The 24,392-nt window shown below is 36.7% G+C and overlaps 1 protein-coding gene across 7 annotated transcripts in view; it reads right to left on the bottom strand.

Moving 5' to 3' along the window:
- The window catches only part of VPS8 (VPS8 subunit of CORVET complex), a 254,754-nt gene that overhangs the window by 178,376 nt on the left and 51,986 nt on the right, over positions 1-24,392 (bottom strand). For all 7 annotated transcript variants that reach the window (XM_027584601.2, XM_027584610.2, XM_027584603.2 and 4 more), the window contains 5 exons: positions 17,536-17,610; positions 16,627-16,662; positions 15,420-15,510; positions 14,935-14,981; positions 13,892-13,981 (listed from right to left, as the gene is read on the bottom strand). In XM_027584601.2, the coding sequence (XP_027440402.1) occupies positions 13,892-13,981; positions 14,935-14,981; positions 15,420-15,510; positions 16,627-16,662; positions 17,536-17,610 (339 nt within the window). The remainder of the gene's footprint in view (positions 1-13,891; positions 13,982-14,934; positions 14,982-15,419; positions 15,511-16,626; positions 16,663-17,535; positions 17,611-24,392) is intronic.

Genomic DNA, 24,392 nt, shown 5'->3' with positions numbered 1-24,392 from the left:
AATAATTCTGTCTTTATTTGCAGACAACATGATTATCTATGTAGAAAATCTGGTGGAATATACAAAGAATTATTAGAGCTAATAAAGAAGGAGTTTAGCAAGATTGCAGGATAGAAGTTCAATATACTAAAATCAGCTGCATTTCCATATACTAGAAACAAACAAGCTGAAACTGAAGTTAAAAAAAAAAACTATTTACAATAGCGTAAAAAAATAAATATTATGCAACTACCAAAGTGAAAAAAAGACATTCTCCATGAACCAATATAAAAAGATCTCCAAGATATACTAAGTGGCAAAACAGTACAAAATCACAAATATAGTTTCCTATTATTTGTGTTAAAAAAGAAAAAAATATGAATGGGTGGGTGGTTAAAGCTGTGTATATTTGCTTGTATTTACATAAAGAAAATCTGGAAATATGCATAAAAAGTTGCAACGGTGAGAGGCAGGTGGGAACTGGGCAGATGGCATCACGGTGGAGACAGACCTTTCACTGTATACATTTTTATACTTTTTGATTTTTAAATCATACAAATGTATAATTAATACAAAAAATTAAATTGAATGTTTAAAAAAGAACAGACACAGGTAATACAACAACGTACAGTCAATCTCAACATTACAGAAGAAGCTATAACATGGAGACAAGGATATACACAAATATGTCTAAGCCATATTTATATTTATATAAAGCATCTACTATAGACCAGGGACATTGCTAGGTGTTAATGATACAGATTTAACAAAACATACATATCTTATAGTTTGGTACAAAGATTTATTTTTTTTTATTTTTTTTTAAAGATTTTATTTATTTATTCATGAGAGAGAGAGAGAGAGAGAGAGAGAGAGGCAGAGGGAGAAGCAGGCTCCCAAGGAGCAGGGAACCCGATGCGGGACTCGATCCCAGGACCCTAGGATCATGACCTGAGCCGAAGGCAGACGCTTAACCATCTGAGCCACCCAGTGCCCCAAAGATTTTTTTTTTAAAGTAGTTAACAATGAAGTATGATGACAGGGAAGAGAGGGGAAATATGAAATGCCAGGGAAACTTACAGCAAGGAGGCCTCACCTAAGTTGGCCTTCCTTGGAATGGGACATTTAAATGGGTATCTGAGAGACAGCAGTAACCAACCAAACTATAGGTAAGAACATGCCATCCAGTGAGAAGGAACAGTAACTTGAAGGACAGCCCAGACATAAGAGACAGTAGAGAACCTTGAAGACAGAGAGACAGTGTGACCAGGGCACAGAAAGCAAAGCCTGGCACTGGATGAGGAAGGGACAATGTGCAAGATTCTGGACTTTATTCTAACATAATGGAAAACCACTGAAGGGGCCTTTAGCAGAGAACTAAGATTAAAAATTAAGAATTGTGACATTATTACAAGTGGTTTAGTCTTAGAATACATGTGTAGACTTTAATTACTTCTTTGCGAATCTCTACTACGTGCCACTCACCAACTTCCATTCCCTGCAGCACTTCCTAGTTCTCTTAGCCTAAACTCTCTCCAATTCTAAATTTCTGCTCACTCCCTTCTCTTTCGTTATCCAAGGAACCTTGAAATGCCTTGAAAAGAGGACACATAGGAGACTTCCACTTCTAGGGAGCTAGAGCAGACATATTTGTCCCTATCTCTCCTACTAATGTAACTAAAAACCCTGCACAACATATACAACACAAACAGAAGACTCTGAAAGATGGAAGAAGGCAGACCTACTCGGGATCTCAGGACCTAAGGAACAACACAGTGGTGAGCTCCCTGGTTCCTTTTTACCATATATCCCAGACTTGGAACTGAAGAAGCTTGGCAACCAGGAAATGCCCATGCACACAGACAGAAAAAGGCTCATGAAAGCTACTCTCTAATGAAAGCTACTCTCTCTAGCCAAAAAAAAAAAAAATACCAAAAAACTTGTAAAAATATCTGCTCTAAAAAAAAAATATATATATATCTGCTCTATTCTGGCCAAACAGCACAGAAAAAAAAAGTGGCCCCACACCCACAGTGACAGTTAATTTTATGTGTCCAGTTGGCTGGACCACAATGTACCTAAATATTTGGTCAAACATTATTCTGGTGTGTCTGTAAGCAAATTTTTAAATGAGATTAACATATTAATCAGTAGATTCAGTAAAGCAGGTTGCCCTCCCTAATGCAGAAACATCTGCTCTTCTTGGGTCTCAAGCCTGCCAGCTTTCAGGCTGGAACTACATCATTGACTTTCCGGGTTCTCAAGCCTTTAAGACTTGGACTGGAACTACACATCAGCTCTCCTGAATCTCCAGCTTTCCAACTGACGATCTTGGGACTACTCAGCCTCCAGAATCAAGTAAGCTAGTTCCTTATCATCATCATCATCTCTCTCTCTCTACACACACACACACACACACACACACTTTTTATGGTTAAAGCAAAAATCATACTACTGTGTGATGTGGTTCTATATATATATACATAGAGAGAGATCTATATATGTATATATCTATATATGTCTATATCTCCTATTGGTTCTGTTTCTCTGGAAAACCTTGACTAATACACCCACCCATGTCAGCAAAAGCTGTGTGGAAAACCTAGATTTTCACCCTCCACAGCATATAACAAGGTACCCCAATTCTCCCTCCACTGAGCAGGATGGTATCAGAGAAGTCTAAGAAAGTGAGGACTTTCAATCCCAACAAGGCAGTGACCAATCCCTCCTCCTCCCACATGGAGAGTGCTAGTGGAATTCATGTCATGAGGCCCAAGGGGTGGTGTCAGAGGAGACTTATAAGAGAATCAGAACTTTCACCAATGCCCAATCTGGTGGTAGTAATGTTACTCTCACCATGCGTCAATGAAGGCCACATAGGGACAGTAATGAGGTATTCCTATCCCTGGCCAGTGAAGTATCAGAGAAGACTTAGTAAGGAGCAGAACTCTCATCTCTGCCCAGCAGTGAGGATGAGCCCCCTCTATCAGGTATCAATGGAAGGGAACCTGTACTTTTACCTCCACCTAACAGCAAGACGGTAGAACCCCTTCCCTTGTCAGAGCAGTATCAGAAGGAAGCAGCTAAAACAGAAGTTCAAATAAGATCTGGAGTCTCACAACCTAACACCACAATGTTTAGGTTTCAAAAGGAAATCACAAATCATACCAAGAACAAAAAGATCTCAAACCGAATTAAAAAGTGATAATCAAGAGATGCCAACATTAAAATGACAGAGATGTCAGATGATCTGACAAAGATTTTTAAAGCAGCCATGATAAAACTGCTTCAATAATTAATATTACAATCTTAAATAAAAATATAGAAAGTTTGATCAAAGAAACAGAAGATATAAAGAAGAACCAAATGGAAATTTTACAACTGAAAAATACAATAACTGAATTTTTAAAAAACTCAAAGGACTCAACAGCATAACAGATAGTTCCGAGGAAAAAAAATGAATGAACTGGAAGAAAGAACAGAAATTTCCAATCTGTAGGAGGAAACAGGCTGAAAATAAATAAATAAATAAAATGAACCAACACTCAGGGACCTATGGGACTAGAACAAAAGACCTAACATGTCATCAGAGTCTCAGAAGAAGATAAAGAGTAGAACTGAACAAGTACTTGAAGACATAATGGCCAAAAATATCCCAAATTTGGCAGAAGACACTATACAGATTTATCCAAGTATGATCAATCTAAAGGAATCCACACCAAACACATTTTCAAACTTCTGAAAACTGAAAAGAAAAAAAGAAAAAAACCCAGAAATCTTCCAAGTGGCATTAAAGAGTTGACACCTGTACGAAAAACAATTTGAACGACTGGATTTCTCATCAGAAACCATGGTGGTCAGAGCAAGTGGCACAGTATTTTTCAAGTGCTGAAAGTAACTGTCAACCTAGAATCCTAAGTCCAGTGGAATATCCTTGAAGCATGATGGGGCAATCAAGACATTCTAGGATGAAGAGACTTTACTGTCAGCAAAACTACCCCCAAAGAATGGCTAATGAAAGTTTTCTAAACAGAAAGGAAACAATAAAAGAATGGACACCTTGGAACATCAGGAAAGAAAGTACATAGCAACAAGGGTAAATGTAATAGACATTCCTTGTCTTGAGCTTTCTTATGTTTTATGATTGAAGCAAAAATTATAATACTGTGTAATGTGGTTCTAAATGAAGAGTAGGAAAGGGTATATAACTCAGAAATAAAAAGCAGCAAACGACTGACAGATGCAACAACCTAGATGAATCAACAGAGAATTATGTTGAGTTAAAAAAAAAAAAAACAAAAAACAAAGCTAATCCCTAAAGCCTACATACTATATAATTCCATTTACATAACTTCTTGAAATGACAAAATTATATAAAGAGAAATAATTAAAGATTGCCAGGGCCTAAGAAGGGAATGAGGGTGGGAGGAAAGAAGGTGTGGCTATAAAAGGGCAAAATGAGAGATCCTTCTGGTGATGGAAATGTTCTGTATCTTTACTATATGGGTCAATATGCTGGTTATATACAGTTTTACTATAGTTTTACAAGATGTGCCCATTGGGGAAAACCACATTAAAGGTACTTGGAATCTCTCCGTATTATTTCTTACAACTAAATGTAAATCTACAATTATCCCAAGACAAAATTAATTTTAAAAAAAGAAAAAGGATACACATAGTTCTCAACTCACTTAAACAGAGCTAACTTACTCAAATTAATGCTTTCCCTGGCTTCCTAAAGAAACCAAATCCTTATCAATTTTGAACATTTAGAACTATAAACAAGATGAAATATTAAAGCCAAATCTATTTCCATATATTAAACCTTCCTTTCCAGTATCTAATTATGAAGAGACAAACTAGATTGTCCAGTGGATTACCCCTGGTGGCAATCTCCTAGATGCCTGAAAATAAGCTAGGTGGGATCAGTAGCTCTCCATCTCCCAGGAGTAAGGACTAAGCACAGACCCAACTTTGCACAGGATCTGGAGTCAGAGGTAGGCAGCGGACATTCCAGGACTAGTATATGACCATCCTGAGCAGCTGGTGCCCAAGCTCAGACGATCACCCCACTTAGCCCACTGGGAAGGCTGCTCTCACAAAAGCCCTAAAAGAAAGGAAAATGGGAAAGGACAGGTCCTTCTCTTGAAGCAAAACCTCGGTCCATCCAGTCAGACCTGGTCTATGCATGCCTCTCCACGGGATATTGAGAGATCAAGGGCCTACATGCAAACTTCTGACCCTTCTTCCATTAAGTTCAGCCTGTGCTGGGTGCTGCTTGTGGCTATCTGCCTGAAGACTTTCAACACAAACACAGTGAGAAATACCTGCTTTAGGAATATTCCTCTCAGTCTCAAAACCCGGCAGAATGCCTCTGAAAAATGGCTGAAAGTTTGGTCTCCAAAATTAAAAAAAAGAGAAGAAAAAAAAAGAAAAAGTAAATATTTCTCTAATCTCTTTTTCAATGCACAGTGCTATAACTGGTCACAGCAAATTACTTCTCTTGTTAGATAAGTGTATATATTTAAGATTAAAGAAGGCAATAGATATGTGAATAAAACAACGAGCTGACAGACAAAAAACCTAAATTTAAGCCTGTCAATTGTTTGAATGAGTGAATAGATCATTTTATTGCATTGTGACTATCTTACCGTCTACCAACTGAAGATAACCTCTCTGGCTTTCCCTCTTTCATAGGGATGATGTGAAAAGAAATGAGACAGCAAACGCAGATTCCTTTGCTTTTTGGAGTAATGGCATTCATTCTCATAATTTGTATTCTAGAAGTCAGTCAGGTAATGAAAACTGTATTCTTTGAAAATGATTCAAAATTTTAACAAAGCCTGGAATATATATATACCACAGTAGACAAGCATTCCTAAACACACACATACATAGACCAATAGATCTCTCTCCACGAGCTATCAGAGGTAGGCAGCTATATTCCAGTATTAGTATACAGACACCACAGGCAGCTATGTGGATGTACGTGTCTCTCTGTACGTATGTGTGTGTACTTTTCCTTCTTTTTTTCCAGGTATGATAACAAAACAAATCTTCTAGGAAAGACCTAACTCCCCAGAACCAACATTTTAATCAAGCCTCAGGGAGAAGGTGTGCTAGACACCAACACTGTTGTCCCTTCCTCAAATCACCTCAAGGAAGTATGAGTTAGAAAAGGAGGCTCCTACTGCTTCACTCTGTGTTCAGCTTTTAGTCTCTGTCCACTCTTTGGCATGAACTCCTAATACAAAAACATATGCTAACAGCGGCTACAACCATGGCCTTGAATGACCTGCTTCTCATGGAGGGGAAAATGAAGCAGGAAGGAGAGCCTGAACACAATTAATGTAAGGCTTTACTTTTAAAATCTTTTAAAATATTATTTTTCAAATCCTATTGGCTTGCTTCATATTATTAAAATGCCTCGTGTTTATTTATACCTCTACCTTGTTTCATAAAAAAAGGTGAGTGTAGCAAGATAAACTATCCCAAAATATATGAAACTGCTTCCACAGTTAACTGACCAGCTTCTGAGTTTAGAATACTGTTAGTAGAGACTTCTGATATCAGAGAAGCCAAAGGGACAGTTTCAAGAAGTCATTAACTGTGTTGAATGCTATGGGTGACCAATAAGATGAAGAATAAAATGGTCCTCAATCATTCAAATATGATTACCATGACTATACTAAAATGAATTCATTTTGTATTTTTACTTTTTTATACATTTCAATATCTTCCTAAAATTTATATATTATTTAGTCCTTTTTCAAAGTGAGCTACTTAACAACATATTGGTCTGAGATAATCAAAGAATATAAAGTGTGCATGAAACCTAGCAGAGTATAGGGTAAAGGCTCTCTGAACCAGACAGCCTGAATGCCTACCATGATTCTACTGTTTACTGGTTGTATGATATTAGGCAAGTTATTCAACCCTGTGTGTGTCTGTTTACACCTATAAACAACTATAAAATGGATAATTACTCAAGTATGTTATGAAGATTAAATGAAATACTTGCCAGACACACAGCACACAAATAATATGAGCCATGATTATAGACATCTGTGTTGTGTACACTAAGTTCTATTCTCAGTTCAAACCTCCCAGAATTGGATTTAAAACATACGCCCAAGAGGTGCCTGACTGGCTCAGTCGGTAGAGCATGTGACTCTTATCTTCGGGTTGTAAGTTCAAGCCCCACGTTGGCAGTGGAGCCTATGTAAAAAACACACACATATGCCCAAGACAAACACTGTATACACAACATAAATACATGTTTAAAAAAAAAAATCTGTCAAAAAGTATTTCTCAAGTCAAGGGCACTAAACCAGATGCTGGGAAAAATCAGTTCCTAGACTTACAAAGTTTAGCTGGGAAAGACTGATACTGAGTAAGTAATTTAATTGCATGGTATTTTACAAAGAAATGCACCTGACTTAATCTGGAAGTCAGAGGAAGCGACATTTAAGCTCAGACTCGAAAATAAACAAGAGCTGGTTAAGCTAAAAAGAAACAGGAAAGAATTTTTACGTGGAGAAAACACCATGGGAAAAGACTCTGAGTTAAGAGAGAATAGGGATGTCAAGAAATTGAAAATTCTAGCATGGTAGGGACACAGAGAATTAGGGGGACAGGTGAGGATGTATGATGCAGAAACTGCTAGGGAATTTAAAATATCTTAAAACCCAGAGAGCCTCATGTCTACACTTGATATACATTTCTCTCTAGAATAAAGTGCAGTAAGAATATGTACAGAAGTGGCTACGGTAATATACCAAGAGAAGAGGAGAGTGACCCGCACCAGGATGGTGGCAGAATGGATGGCGTGATGTAAACAGAGTAGGCACATAGTCAAGGGGCTGAATCAACAGGAACAAGTGAAATATAAGAATCACTCAACTTGTTTTAGGTATATAGTGGATCCATTCACTTAAAATAGGGACCATCAGGGCGCCTGGGTGGCTCAGTTGGTTAAGCGACTGCCTTCGGCTCAGGTCATGATCCTGGAGTCCCGGGATCGAGTCCCGCATCGGGCTCCCTGCTCAGCGGGGAGTCTGCTTCTCCCTCTGACCCTCTTCCCTCTCGTGCTCTCCATCTCTCATTCTCTCTCAAATAAATAAATAGAATCTTAAAAAAAAAAATAGGGACCATCAGCAAAGGCTTCGTGAAGGGATGTTCTTGAGCTTGAGGTACTTCTAAAACATCCAAGTGGAGATGTAAATGGGCAACTTACTATATGGATCTCAGAACTTGGAAAACAATCTAGGTTGGAAATACTGGTAAGATAGTCCTTTGTCTATATCACCTACGGGGTGAGAAAGCAATGATTCTTAAACTTTAACCTGCTTAAGAGTCACCTCAGGGGTAATTACAAATCGTGATCACCAATCCCAGAAAGCCTGATTCAGCAGACCTAGCAAATAATTCAAGAAAAAGCACTGTTAACCAATCCTCTCAAGTGATTTTGAAATAAATGGTCCAGACAACATCTTGAGAACACTGACTCCGAAACAAGAGAGTATTGTGAAGAATTCTAATGTTTATTGGTTAAAAAGATGAGAAGGAAAAAGGAACAAAGCAAGCCAGTAAGCAGCAAGAGAGAGAGAAAAAACCTGAAATGTAGGACACCAGAGAAGTCAAAGGGACAGACTGTTTCAAGAAGTCATTAACTGTGTTGGACACTACTGAGGACCACTAAGAGTAAGGAAAAAAGGGTCCACTGAATTTACAGCCATGGAATGAGAGGGTGGTGAGTAATGAAGACAACACTTAAAAGATGTTTGGCTCTGTATAGGACGTGCAAACAAGAGGCAGCAGGCTACTGGGGAGGGCATGGAGCTAAGAAGGGATCTGTTTGCTGTTTGACTTTGTTTTGGGATGCAGAACACTTGACCAGAAACAACAGTGAGGCTCAAGATGTATGAGACAGAGAACACTTTAATTCCTTTTAATCCTACTAGTTATTATACAAATATAGTTATAGGTTCAAATCTTTTCTCAGATAAATAAAAGCCACAGTGTATCAAAAATATTACAAGATCCCAAAGTTATTTCTATAGTTAAGAAAGGACAAAATATTGATTGGTCTTTGGAAAACAGCGAAAATACCGAATGGTGGTATATATCCTCACTCTAAGGAAAAGGTGGGGCTCCTCATCAAAGGCAAAGATGAAAACTGAGGCAGCAGGAATGAGTGCCACCTACTGGTAAAATATAAATTTTCAGTATTTTAACTGAAATAGAAACCAGTCTTACTAGAAATTTCAACTAACTGGATTAGAGGTTATGTTTCCAATGATCATTTCTTCACACTGATAGAGAATATCAGATCTTCCCACCCCACAAAGAAAGTCTTTGGTCTGCTGGTCTTCCTCTATTTCAAAACATTCAACAGTAGGAGGCACATAAATCCAAGAGCTTTTACATTTTCTGTAGGTAATTTTAAATTGAAATACACTGCCTCCTAATTTCTACCCACTGATACTAGCCTTCCTTCTGCTACAATATGGTAAACCCCCATATTGGAGGCCTTCATCATCTGAAGGCAGGCATGTCTCCACTTACTTAGCCATCAGATTAAACAAACCCAGTATAGTTTTTTCAAATGCTGTTCTTTAAATCTCCCACCATCCTAGTTGTGGGATGTAGCTTAATCTGTCAATAGTCCATAAAGAATCTCAGAACTTTTATTTCCAACAGGTAACCCAGTAGTACTATTACTTACCTTTTCTGGGCCTTCACACACTATTAACTCATGCTAAGTTTGTGGTCAACTGAAACCCTGTCCAGCGAGATCCTCCCAATCTAGTACTCATGTAATTTAATTATTTGGATCTAATGCAGTCTTGATGTTCATCCTTGTTAAATTTCATCTTGTAACAATTTTGACGGCATTTTGTCAAGATCATTCTGAACCTTGATTCTTGGTGCCACCTAAATTTCACAAGCCACACACTATATCTTCATCCAAATCAATTATAAAAAATTGGATATGAAAGCGCCCTAAAATGCAATTAATACTAAGCCACCAAACAATACTCTTTTGGGTAGGGATGTTTATCTAGCTGCAAATCTATTTACTATTTACCAATCTATTTACTACTCACTGATCTATTTCAGCCATTAGGATAATGGAAAATTTAGACAAATGCTTGAATGAAAAGGTATCATGTGACAGGCATTCCATGAATATACCGTCCTCATATTACTTTCAAAAAGGTAATTTATTAGTTTAACATGGTCGTTTTCAAGTGAACTCATGGAAAATGTTCATAAACCACACTGGAGTTATCAGTGGATACTTTCCTAAGTCCTCTTCCTTTAAAAAAAAAAAAATACACTTTAAGAGTCAACCTATTTAATGATTTCATGATCAACTATTTAAGACTAAACACTTAAAATGGCAGATTTGTGGCTAACCATACATGTATTTCACTCATTCTAATGGGCTAAAGATCACCTTTTCCAGAATAAAATTGTCCTCCTGAGGGAAATAAATTATGTCTCCTCTGCTTAGGCATCCATGCTTAACTGAACATACTTTATTTAAAAATGAATCCAAAGTTACTTAAAAATTATGAATAGCGACACAGATTGTTCAAACAGTATCTGGGTTATAATTCCACTGGGTTTTGAGATTTAAACAATCATTATGCAATGAACTATATGTCACATTTGCTGGCCTTCAGCTTTTTCTTTAATATATTTTTAACTAGGCGGGGCGCCTGGGTGGCTCAGTTGGTTGAGCGACTGCCTTTGGCTCAGGTCATGATCCTGTAGTCCCAGAATTGAGTCCTGCATCAGGCTCCCTGCTCAGCAGGGAGTCTGCTTCTCCCTCTGACCCTCCCCCCTCTCATGTGCTCTCATTCTCTCTCTCTCAAATAAATAAATAAAATCTTTAAAATATACATATGTTTTTTTAACTAGGCTTTTCCACTTTAAACACCATTTTCTCTGCTCATAGAAAGTGGAGGCAAAATAAGAAGTGCTGTTCTTTAGTAGAGTATAGCAATCCAGATGTGGACCCTGAGGCCCAGCTTCCTGGATTCTAATCCCAGCTCTATCATTTATGAACTGGGTGACCTGGAACAGGTCACTTAACCTCTCTGTCCCTCAGTCTCATCTGTAAGTGTGAATAACAACACTACCCACCTTACAGAGTTATGAAAGAATGAAATGAGTTAATATGTGTAAAGCATTAACAATGTCTGCCACATAGTAAACATTAAATGGGTTAGACGTTTGCTCTAATTCTCATTCTTGATCCCCTATTAATATCAGTCTCCCTTTCTCATGGATCCTTTCCCTGCACTTGCTCTGAAAATAACCATATAAAACAACAGTTAGGAGCTGGGCTCTGAAACCAGAAAGGCCTAGATGGGAGTACTGGCCCACCACTTACCAGCAATGCTACCTTGGAAAATCACCTAACTTTTTCCAGCTCAACTTCCCTCATCCATGCAATGGGGATTAAAAACAGCATCTGTCTTCGTGGGGTTTTTGTGAGAATTAAATAAAAATTATATTAAAAAAAAACTTTACATAGTACTTGGCATGTAGTAGATACTCAGTGAATCTTGGTCAAAATCCCTTTATGGGTTGCCCTCAGCATTTTGGTAGCACAATCTGGGGGCTATTTTCCTTTCCGACAGTCTTAGAGGTTCATGATGCCTTTGACATATATCTTTGATTATCTGCCACTCTCCATCTTTCATAGCTGGTCTGTGCTTTGTAGACAGATACTTCTCTCAACATTCCTCCCCATTTCCTTTCTTTTTGAATTTTTGTGGTTATTATGTCAAAATTTAAGAATTTCCTGTTCTTTGTGAGCCCATTTGTTTTTTGAAGCCTATAACCATGAGACTGTGCCCGTATTTTTCTTCTGAAACATGTGCTTTCTAACATATAGGATTCAAGCTGAGCTTATTTCTCAACATTATTACAATCTTTAAAATAAAGTGGTATTTTTCCCCCCTCAAGAGTCTATCCATTCTATTTCCCTACTTATTGGTAAAAAGTAAATCCAGAATAATGGTTCCCACCACTGTTTCCTCTACCTTCTAGGAGACTCAATCATTAATCAAAAATTGTAGCAGATACTCTTTTAGCAGAATGAAACTTCCAATATATATCTAAAGAACACATCCCTATTACAGTTTGTTTCTCTGTAAATTTTATAACCTGGATTAGACACAATCACCTATAGTCCCTGTCATGGAAGATTCTTTTGCATTTCCCCACCAGAACACCACCTTTTTCCTTTCTTCTTTTACAGCTCTCTGCCACATTCTTCCCCAGCACAGTGGTTTCTGTATCACACATATACACACACACCCCTCATTAGCCCCTCCAAGTGTTCCCTGTTAGAGGTTTCTTTCCAAAAAGTGTACCTTTCAATGGCCAAAGTTCTTTCATAAATACCATCCCATCACTTCTTGGTAATAGACATTCCCTTGTTAAAATATTATATATATTTTATATATATATATGTGTATATATATATACATATATACATATATATATATATATACACATATATATATATATATATATATACACATATATATATATATACTGCAATGGTTTACGCAAATTTATTTACATACAAGGTATTAGTGCCAAACAGTATTGTTCCCAGTATGGCTTTCTTTTTGCCATATGCCTTCCTCCTAAGTTATCTGATTTCATAATTTTATTGGGGCTTATTCCTCTACTTTACTGATAAATTTAATGAGCCTACAATAAGACAGTAATAAAAGTTACTCTGCCAGAAGCTCACTACCGTAGCATCAAAGAGCACAACTCAGGAAACCAAACCCTCCGCTCATACCCTCCAGCTCTTAACTGCACTATCCATCCTTGTCTTGCAAAGGTACTGGCATCGAACGGAGTTGTGGAAATATATAAGCTGTGGCTGCTCTTCAGAACATCAAAACCCCTAGATTTCTTCTAAGTATTTCCATTAATGTACACAAGAAAAATTCTTTTGACTGGATTGCAAACTTAAGATAGCAAGGACCATGTCTATTTTACACACTGTACGTCCAGTGCCAGGGGCTGTGTACTTTGCCATACGGACCAAGTTCTGCCCACAGCCCGTCTCTGAATGGCTCATAGCTAAGAACAGTTTTTAAATTTTTTAAGGGCTGGTTTAAAAAAAAAAAAAAGAAAGAAAACAAAGAGGAATAAGTGAAAGACCATATGGCCCGTTCTCAAAGCCTAAATTTTCCCATTGGGCCCTTTTTAGAAAACGTTTGTTGACCCTCCGATTTTTGTTAAAAGTGAAGGCAGGGAAGGGAGAGGTGAGGGAACTCAAAAAATGTGAGGAGGACGAACAGAGACTTGCAATAAATATAACTGCAGATCACAACAAACAGTACAACTCGCATAATAAAAGTTGTACAGGTCTTTACATTGTTCCTTGCCTTCCATTTTCATTGAGTTCCAAGAGAAACTAAAGACCATTCATTAGCCTATTTTAGAGATCTTTCTCTGGGGGGTAACCAATCTGTTGCTGCATTGCCGGTGCTTCTAGAACTAAATTTAAACCCTGGTAGTACACCTCTTCTCCAACTAGCCTAGTTAACAAAAATGTTAGTTATCAGAAAGGTGTCAGCCCCTGTAAGGTGTCAATTCACAGGTATGCACCCTTATAGACACATCCTTTCCTTCCACATAGCACTAAGTAGCTAATTGCATCAACACTCCACAACATTTTAGGCGTCTGTTCCCATGTGACCTGTTACTTCAAAATTTCATCATTTAGAATGCTCCAAAAGCCCTGAAATAAAGTTGTGAATGCTGAAAAATGTTGAACCAAAACAGGAAAGTCCCACTCTCAAGTACTATAAAGGAGCAGTATTAGACCTATTCATAGCACTGTCTCTTAGAAGCACATGCAAAGGTGTACCTGAAAATGCTGCTCCATCACTTGGATTTTTCCCTGGTCTGGACACTTTTTCAGAGCTCGATCTGCATAGTGGAACAGGATTTCTACCATCTGTAAGGAAAATAGCCTTGTATAGAAAATCAAAACATACTCTAATATTTTTCAATACTTAATATACATGGATCTTCCTAAATAATACAGAATCAAGCTTTATTAAAAATATAATTTAAAATTTTAGTGCTTTATTTCCCATTATTTTTAACCCTAGACTAATTTCTTTCAGCCTCAGGGCTACTACTAATTTGCTAATCTCCAGGTTCTAGACCTCAGTGGTATCTTTGTTGCTCAGGAAATTAAAAACTGAAGGTAAGCTCTTCAGAAATGCTCTGCTGTAGGTCTTTCCCTCAAGAACACAGATAGAACACAAATTCCTAAAGTATTTTAGCAGATACTGAGAAAATTATTCATGAGTCTGAAGAGTGACCAATTTCTATTCATGTTTTCTATATGCTTACACTAATTTGAAATATAATTTTTACCAATGCATTTGCACAATAAAAAAAGAGTAATGACTATATAATAAATGGAGTCAACCAAGTCTAGATTGGGAAAACAAAGCCAACATTAAATATTAGCATTAATGCTAATTAATAATAATAATACAACAGCCCTCTCTGCTACCTCAGGCAACACAAACACACATGTAGTATTTCTATTTCTCATAATCACCTGTTTATGAAAACTAACACATGTCAACTTTTTATGGGCTATAATTAGGCTCAGAAATAATCCAGATCTTTGGCTTTCTCCCTCCTCCTTTCTGCTGTCTTTTGGCTATTTTACAATTTTATCATCTTCATAAGAGTGAGCAAGGGAAAAAAGGAAGGGTGATAAAGTTTAAACACATTCGGGATGACACAAGGGAATTCTAACCTGACTTTTTTTTTTTTAATATACTTTCTCCTTGACTGTAGCCATTTACCTAATTATGCCCCTAAATTATTAACTAATACCAAAAACAAACCTGCACTGTACCCAAGAAAAGCCCCTATTAAAATACTCACTCGATCTGCAACAACAGCCTTTCGCTTACCGGCATCCCCGGATAATCCTGTAGAGAAGCAAAATCCAGCATAAAAACAAAGTCCACATCTTAAGGACTGAAACTGTTGTGGTCTTCTATTTACAACCCGTGCTAACAAGAGACATAATTATAACAAAAAGTGTACCTATCAATGGCCAGAGTTCTTCCATAATATGCCATAATAAGAGCCATCTCCCAACTACCGGACCTGATAACATATCAATCTACCTCCCTTTTATCCCAACAGTAAATTCTTCTTATGAAAGAATTTAAAAAGCGACATTAAAACTCCAAATCCTGTCATTAATCTTTTTCAATGGAAGTCTGTAAGGTTTGATAACATCTTGTTCATAAAATATTTGAATGCTAAGCTAACAAGTATTCTATGAGTGCTTATTATTAATATTATTATTCATTCTTTCTACTCTAAACAATGTCTACTACCCTGGTATTCTGTTAACTTACCCACTACTGCTTTTGCTTTTCCTTCATGGAAAGACCATGCAAGAGCCAAGGCTTCTGTAAGACAATCTTGTTTCAGGAGATGATCCACTCTCTAAAATGAATAAATGAGAAAAGCTAGACCCCTTTGTTTGACCAACTAGTAGTTGGAATTCCTATTCTACCTAATACCTTTTCAAAAGTTGTTACTTAACAGCTAAAATTATTCCAATAACCATGTAACTGTATTTGTTTTTGTTTTTTTTTTAAGATTTTATATTTTATTTGAGAGAGAGAGAGCACATCCCCCACGAGCAGGGTTGGGAGACGGAGAGAGGGAATTCCAAGCAGACTCTGTACTGAGCATGGAGCCTGACGCGCGGCTCTACCCCAGGACCCTGAGATCATGACATTAGTCAAAACCAAGAGTTGGACGGTCCACTGACTGAGCCACCCAGGCATCCCTGTGACTATCTTATTTCTAAGAAAAATAATTTCTTAACACACTGGATAGTACAGTGACCGTATGGGCTAATACAGGCAGCCACAAGGCCTAAATATGAAAAGAGACAAAAGCTAGAATGTCACTGTAACAAAAATGGCTACTTGTTTATCACAACATCCATTCACTCCCTCCTCCCTAGTAACAAATCCCATGTGTACCTGAGACAGCAATATACCAGCTTAAGGACATTTCTAAGACTCCTTTGCAGCCACTTGGGGCCATGTGACTAAGTTCTGGCCAATGACAGGTAAGTGGAAGTGTTGTTTGGCCTTTCTGGGATACAACCTTAAAAGGCAGGGGCCAGCCCTTCTCTTCCCTTTCCTCCTGCCTGGAAAGTGGACTTCACAGTTAGAGCTCCAGCAGCCATACTGGTATATAGAATGAACTAGAGACAAGAATTCACACACAAGGATGGTGGACCAGGGTGGTATGCCAAAGACCAGAGAGCTGCCGCACTAGCCACAGACTCCCTACCTCCAGAATGTTTTTACATGAGAGAGAAATCTTGTTGAAGCCACTGTTATTTTAAATTTTCTGATATATGTAGCTAAATGTAATCCCAATTTATAGCCAGTTTTATCAAATCAAGTACCTAATAGTGATTCTGATATACACTTCTAAAATTAAAAAGCACAAATCCAAATAATCTTTTCCTGCAAAGTCAAAACAGAAATGTTAAGATACGATCAATTCAGCAGCTCTAATATAAAATTACTTTAAACTCACCTCTCTCCAGCTTCTCAGCATCATCACATAAACAGACTGGAAAATAAAGAAACTGTAATTAAAATGATCATCTTTAACAGCCTTGCTTGGGAGACACATTTGTCCCAGTGCCACATCTCATTTTCCATCCAAGGAAAAATACTGCATACTACAGTTAGAGGTATCTACTAAAGGGTTTTCAAGGGCCCACATTAAAGAGTAAATCAAACAAACATTTAATGGTCACTAAGTCTACGTCCAAGGAGTTAACTCCACACGAAAGGAACAAAGAATGCCCCAAATCCCTACACTAACAATATTATTTTGAATTTTAATAATGAAGAGATATTTCTCCAAGTTAAAAAAAAAATAAGGAACAAATTGATATACAAAAAAGTTCCTATTCCAGTGATTCTATTCTAAGTCAAACACCTCAATGCATTTTAATACATCCTAAGCTGATCTAAGCTAAAGGACATCTTAATCATATGACAAATATACATGATAAGGTATCTTCCTGGTCATGAAAACATAAATGTGAAGATTATGAAAGTATATCCTTGAATCAAGAAAATAAGCATCCTATGATAACCTAAATGAAAGTAAAAATACGTCTAAAAGTAGAGAAAATAAATAAGCTAAAGATCACAACGATATAACCCCTGAAAAGGGAGCCTGCCTCAGTCAGTTAGAGCATGAGACTCTTAATCTTGGGGTTGTGAGCTCAAGCCCCACATTGGGTGTAGAGTTTACTTAAAAGAAAAAAAAAATTCCTCTTGAAAAAACCATATATATATCTCCCCTAAAAGTTTCAGATTACTGCTGATCGATATTCACTTTATAATGCACAGCTCTCTTTACCAGAAACCTCCTCCAGCCATAACTACCCTGACACAAACAAATGCCAAGTTACAGAGTAGAGGAGCTTACTTTTGTCCCCAAATAAAAGATCTGACCACCATAGCTACTGATGGATTGATAACAAGCCTTCTCTCCAACCAAAGCCTATAAAAAAAAAAAAAAGTTACAATTACATGCATTAGAAGTCTCATTAAGTTTTAAAGAATGTCAAGTACACAGACATTTTAGGTCAACATAGTTTTATCCCATAAATTAGTGGGGAAAAAATGTCAGTCAAGTGCCAGTCTGTCAGTGGAAATGGCAGAAAAGACAAAGTGCAAATAATTAATTCCCTGCTTACATATGGTCCTATTATTTTTTCAGAATAACACAGACATGGGAGGAATATGCCAACTTACTAAATCTAAACGGAAACTGTTGCAGTCTGCCCATTATTGGAAGACAGACATTCACTGCTTCGGGCAAAGACCAAGGCTTTTTGAAAATGGTAACCTCTAAGTTCTTTGAAATAAACATCAACCTAAAACACAAGGAGATACAGGAAGACAAAGCAGCATAATATATGGGAGTCAGCCTAGTCCAGCAAAAGAGAAACAAAACCTATAGTGTGATAAATTTGGATTGTGAATTTTGACTCTGTTACTTAAGGTATGACCCTACCCTAAACAAGCTTCAAACTTCTGACACTCAGTTTTCCCATCTTTGAAAAACCATGCAGTTTCCATGAAACTTAACTATGTTAATATTTATAAATGTCCCCAAATATGTGAATGGTCAATAACCGATAACCATGAATTTTTAACTTTTCACTATGAAATTTAAAAATATATACAAAGGTAGGGAGAATAATACAATGAACACTCTGCATCCGTTAATCAGCCTCATTGATTACAAGATCATCACTGATCTTGTCTCACCTGTACTCCCACAGACTCTCCTATACACAGTATAATTTTGAGATGATTCTCAGATTTCGAATATTTCATTTATAACAATTCAGTATATGCATAATAAATTAGTCCTTTTTAACATAACCACAACTTCATTAGCATACTTTTTAAAATTAGTAATATGAAATAAGAATAAAATTCTCAATATGAAATATCCAGTATTTGGATTTCAAATGGTCTCATAATTTATATCAAATGTTGTTGAGGTTTTTGTTGTTTTGTTTTTGCTTTTTCTACATTTCGTGTGTCTAAATCAAGATCCAACAAAGGGACACATATTGGAGCTGGCTGGTATGTCTCTTAATGCTCTTTAAAAGTTTACAGGTTTTGCCTCCACCTCACTCCTTTATTTTCCTTAAAATTTACTGCTGAGAAACCAGAATACTTATTCCATAGTTTCCTCCTATCTAGATTTTGCTAATTACATCCACATGGAATCTTTTAACATGTTCCTCTGTCTTCCATATTTTCTCTAGAAGATGCTTGATCAGAATCAGTGTCTTTTGCTTCGATTTTTGGGGGTTTTTTTTGGCAATACTACTTTACGATGTTAGCTATAAGATTTTTATAGATGCCCTTGTTCATATGGTTGAAAAAATTCCCCTTTATTCCTAGTTTGCTGAGTTTTCTCAGAAATGGATATTGAACTCTTATCAAATGCTTTTTGTCTTTTGGGATATTATGGTTTTTCTTTTATAATCAACTAATACAGTAAATTATACTGATTTTGAATGCCAAACCAGCCTTGCATGCCTTGGAAAAACACCATGTGATCATAATTTATTACTTTTTTTTTTTTTTTAAGATTTATTTATTTATTTGAGAGAGAGAATGAGACACAGAGAGAGAGCACGAGAGGGAAGAGGGTCAGAGGGAGAAGCAGACTCCCTGCTGAGCAGGGAGCCCGATGTGGGACTCGATCCCGAGACTCCAGGATCATGACCTGAGCCGAAGGCAGTCGCTTAACCAACTGAGCCACCCAGGCGCCCATAATTTATTACTTTTTATACATTGCTGATTTCTATTTGCTAATACTTTAAGTATTTTTACTTCTATGCTTATGAGAACATTAGTCTATAGTGTTCTTTATTGTAGTATCTTTGATTTTATTATCAGTCTTATAAAAGTTAGGTGCTCCCTTTTGCTCCCTTTTTTAAAAAGACTTTTGTGTACAATTGGCTTTTCCCCCCCCTTAAATATAACAGACCTCACTAGCGAAGCTATCTGGGCCTGGAGCTTCTCTACAGAAAATCAATCAATTTCTTTAACTGATGCAACAGTCACTTAGATTTTCTATTACTTGTTGAGTCAGCTTTGGTAATTGGTGCATTCCAAGAAATTTTTCCATTTTATCAGAAGTTGTTGAATTTATTGGCATCAAGTTATGCACGTATCTTTTTAATATCTATAGACTCTCCAGTGAGGACACCTCTCCCGTTACTGACACTGGTAATTGTGTCTTCTCTTTTTCTTGATTAATCTCATTAGAGGTTTACCAATTTTCTCTTTTAAAGAACCGGTTTTTGATTTCTTTGATTTTCTCTGTCCATTTTCTATTTAATTGATTTGTGTTCACCTTTTTATTTTTCCTTCAATCTAATTTAAGTTAATTTTGCTCTTTTTCCTTTTCCTTAATTAAGACAGAAGCTAAGGGCATTGATTGGAGATCTTTCTTCTTTTCTAAAGTACTTAATGCTGTAAGTTACCCTTAAAAAACTGATTTAATTGTAGACCACAGATTTTGATGTTATATATTCATTTTCATTCAGTTTAAAATATAGTCCAATTTCCTTTGAGCTTTCCTCTTTGACTCATGACTCAGCTGTTTAATTTCCAAATATTTGGTTTTTTTCCAGATTCACCCTGATGATTCCTTCAACAACTTATGGAAGTTTGTTTTACAGCCTAGCATATATCCTATATTGGTGCATGTTCCACATGCTCTTACAAAGTTATTAATCTGCTTTTGTTCAGAGGAATATTCTATAAATGTCACTTAGGTCAGTTGGTCAATAGTGTTTAAGTCTTCTACACCCTTAATGATTTTCTGTCTACTAATTCTAATAATGACTGAGAGGGATTTTGTGTAATTGTGAATTTGTTGGTTTCTCCTTTCAGTTCTGTCAGTGTTTGCTTCATGTATATTGCAGGTCTGATACTGGGTACTTAAATCTTTAAGGTTCTTATGTCTTCTTGTAACACCTTTTTATCAATTTGAAATTTCTCTTTATTTTTGACAATATTTCCTACTCTGAAAGCTAGTGATTATGATTAGAGTTTGCATGGTATGTCTTTTTCCATCACCTTACTTTTAATGTACCTGTGTGTTTGTACTTAATATGTTTTATAGACAGCACAGAGTTAGTTCTTGCTTTTCTTTATCCAGTCTGACAATCTCTGCCTTTTAATTGAAATGTTTAGACTATTTCCACTTCCTATAATTATTGATATGGTTGGGTTTAGATTATCTTATTAACTGTTTTTTCTACTTGCCTGTTCCCTTTTCTTCCTTGAATTTTTTTTTAACATCCTATTTTGTCACCACTATTATCTTACTTAGTTATACCACTTCTTCTTCATTGACTGCTCTAGTGTTTACAATATATAACTTTAACTTATCTCCTTCTACATTTAAATATTATACAATTTGATGTATAATGTAAATCCTTACAACGATATACTTCTATGCCCCACTCCCTGCTGCTATATATTTCTGTCATACACACTACTTCTACATTATCATAAACATTACAATATATTTTTGTTTTAAATAGTCAATTGCTCTTATTAAATAACAGTACTGAAGTATAATTTATATACCACAAAATTCACTCATTAAATGTATAATTGAGTAACTTTTAATAAATTTACAGTTGCCCAACCACCACCAAGATCCAGTTTTAGAACATTTCCATCACTACGCAAAGATCCCTTGTACGCATTTCCAGTCAACCTTCATTCCTACTCCCAGTCTCAAGCAACCACTAATCTACATCTATCTCCATAAACTTGTCTTTCCTGGACAGCTCATAGAATCAAACAATCTTTCCATATGGTTTCTTTTACCTAACATAGTATTTTTGAAAAGGTTTGTCCATGTTGTAGCATGTGTCAGTAGTACATCCTCTTCATCGCAGAATAGTATTCTATTACATGGCTAAGTCACTTTTTGTTTATCCATTTACCAAGTGGTGGACATGTGGATTGTTTCCAATGTTCAGCTATTATGAATAATGTCGCTATGAACATTTGTGAAAAAGTGTTTGTGTAGGCATATGTTTTCACTTCTCTTGGGTATACACCTAGGAGTAGAACCACTCAAATAAATCCTTATGAATATGTTTAACATTTGGAGGAACCGCCAGAATTTTTCCACAGCAGCTGTACCATTTCACACCAGCAGCATGTAACAGTCCCAGTTTTTCCACATCTTCACTAACACCTGTGAATGTCTGCCTGCCTGGTGGGTATGAAGGGATATCTCACTGCGGTTTTGCGTTGCATTTCGCTAATGATGAACAACGTTGAACATCTTGGCTATGCTTGTTGGCCATGTGTCTATCTTTGGAGATTACTCCAGTTGTTTTTGATGAGAAATCTGCTCTCATACTTATTGCTGCTCCTGTGCATTTAATGTGTCTTTTCTCTGTGGCTGCTTTAATAGTTTTTCTCTTTACCACTCATTTTGGTCAATCTATATATGGTTTCCTTTATTTTACCTGTGCTTGGGTTCAATGAGCTTCTTGAAAATTTGTGTTTATAGTTTTGGAAAGTTTTTTTTTTAAATTTTTTATTGTTATGTTAATCACCATATATTACATCATTAGTTTTTGGTGCAGTGTTCCATGATTCATTGTTGTGCATAACACCCAGTGCTCCATGCAGAACGTGCCCTCCTCAATACCCATCACCAGGCTAACCCATCCCCCTACCCCCCTCCCCTCTAGAACCCTCAGTTTGTTTTTCAGAGTCCATCGTCTCTCATGGTTCGTCTCGCCCTCTGACATACTCCCCTTTTCTTCCTCTCCTGTTATCTTCTTCTTTTTCTTTTTTCTTTAGTTTTGGAAAGTTTTTGACCACTATTTCTTCCATTTCTTTTTGTCTCCTTTTCTTCAGAGATTCCAACTGCTCATTAGGCTACTCAGTGCTGTCTCACAGGTCACAAATATTTTTTAAAATTATTTTTTCTGTGTTTCATTTTGGATCGATTCTATTGCTATATCTTCAAGTTAACTAATGTTTTTTCCTATCATGTCTACTCTCTGACATTAATCCCATTCAGGGCATTTTTCATCTCAAGCACTAATAATTTTTATCTCTAGAAGTTAGATTTGCATCTTCTTTAGAATCTTCCATGTCACTACTTAACTTTTTAGATCTACAGACTATAGTTGTAATAACTGTTATGTCCTTATCTGCTAATTCTAACACCTGTTTCAGGTCTAAGTCAGTTTTGATTAATCTTTCTTCTCACTATAAATTGTGTTTTTCTTCTTCTTTACATGCCTAGTAATCTGATTGAATATCAAGACACTGTGAATTTTACCTTGTTGGGTTCTAGAAATTTCTGTAGTATTAATATTCCTGTGCTTTGTTTTGTGAGGTAGTTAAGTTGCCTGGAAAACAGTTTGATTCTTTCTGGTCCTATTTTTAAGATTTGTAGTGGGGACCAAAACAGTGTTTACTCTGGTCCTAATTACTCGCCACTACAGAGGCAAGATGCCCCTGAGTATTCTACCCAATGCCCTATAAATCATGAAGTTTTCCATTCTGGCTGGTATAAACAAGCCAGTGTGAGCACTGGATAGAGTTCCTTCTAAACCCATCCAATAATTCTTTCCCTGACCTTGGGAAGGATAAGCATTTGCTGATCAGTAGTCTGCTGAATACCCAAGGGGAACCATAGGTATAGTGCTTGCTCTCCTCTCCAGTACCTGGTCCTGCAAACTCAACCCACCTTAGTCTTCCAACAGTCTCAGCTTATGGAGTCCTTCAGGCTCCAACTGGATTCCTCATCCCTGAGCTATAGCCTGGAAACTCTCTCTAGGCTAGAATCTAGGATAATCACAGGGCTCATGTCACTTGTTTCCCATTTTGTCAGGGATTGCTGTCCTTCATTGCCTGATGTCCAGTATTTGAAAAGTTTTTTTTTTTCCTTCTACACAGGAAAGTAAATCTAGTGCCCATTATTCCATCTTGGTCAAAATTGCAAGTTCAAAGACTAACACCATTTCTAATAACCATTCAGACACAAGAAAATACCTAAGTGTGGGACAGTAATTAGTCTTTAGTGAATTCTACCGCATTACCATTTCTTACTCTGGATTGTCTTGGTTTCTAAATTCTGTGGCTGAAGACCCTTTCATATATTTTTTAAACTCTGAAGTTCTAATAGCTCAGGGAGATTTGAGCAATGGCTGCATATCACACAGGTCTCATTAAATATGAACATCATTACTAATCTTTTTTCAAGAAATTACCCAGGAAAGCCTCTAAATTTCCTGCTTACAGATTGCTGGTTTAGGAAATCACAACTGTAAACTATCTGTGTAAATTGCTAAAGGCCATCATTGTGGTTAATATACAGTAAAATTAATACCAAGGTAATACTTGTGTGTCTTCCTTTTCTCCAGACTCCTACATTTCATCCATCCCCTATTCCTAAAGACTCTCCTTTCTTTCAAAGCCATCTTGATCTTTTAATGCCCACAGCCACCACACCTGCTCGAGCCTTTACAATCACCCAAGTCAGGCTACCTATCTCTAGTCATTCATCCCTTAAATCTATCAGGCTTATTACCACCATTTTAAACTTTCTAAAATATTCTGCTTTTACAATTTCTTTCTCACAAATTTTCAATTTCATTATTTTAGTATAAAAGTTAAAATTCTTTGGTATGAAATTAGTCACATTTCTGAATAGAAGGTAACAGGAATTACTGTTTTAGTTCACATTCCTGAACACTTACAAACACA

Source organism: Zalophus californianus, chromosome 1, assembly GCF_009762305.2.
Source record: "Zalophus californianus isolate mZalCal1 chromosome 1, mZalCal1.pri.v2, whole genome shotgun sequence".
Lineage (NCBI taxonomy): Eukaryota > Metazoa > Chordata > Mammalia > Carnivora > Otariidae > Zalophus > Zalophus californianus.
This window is presented reverse-complemented; position numbering and strand designations above follow the sequence as displayed.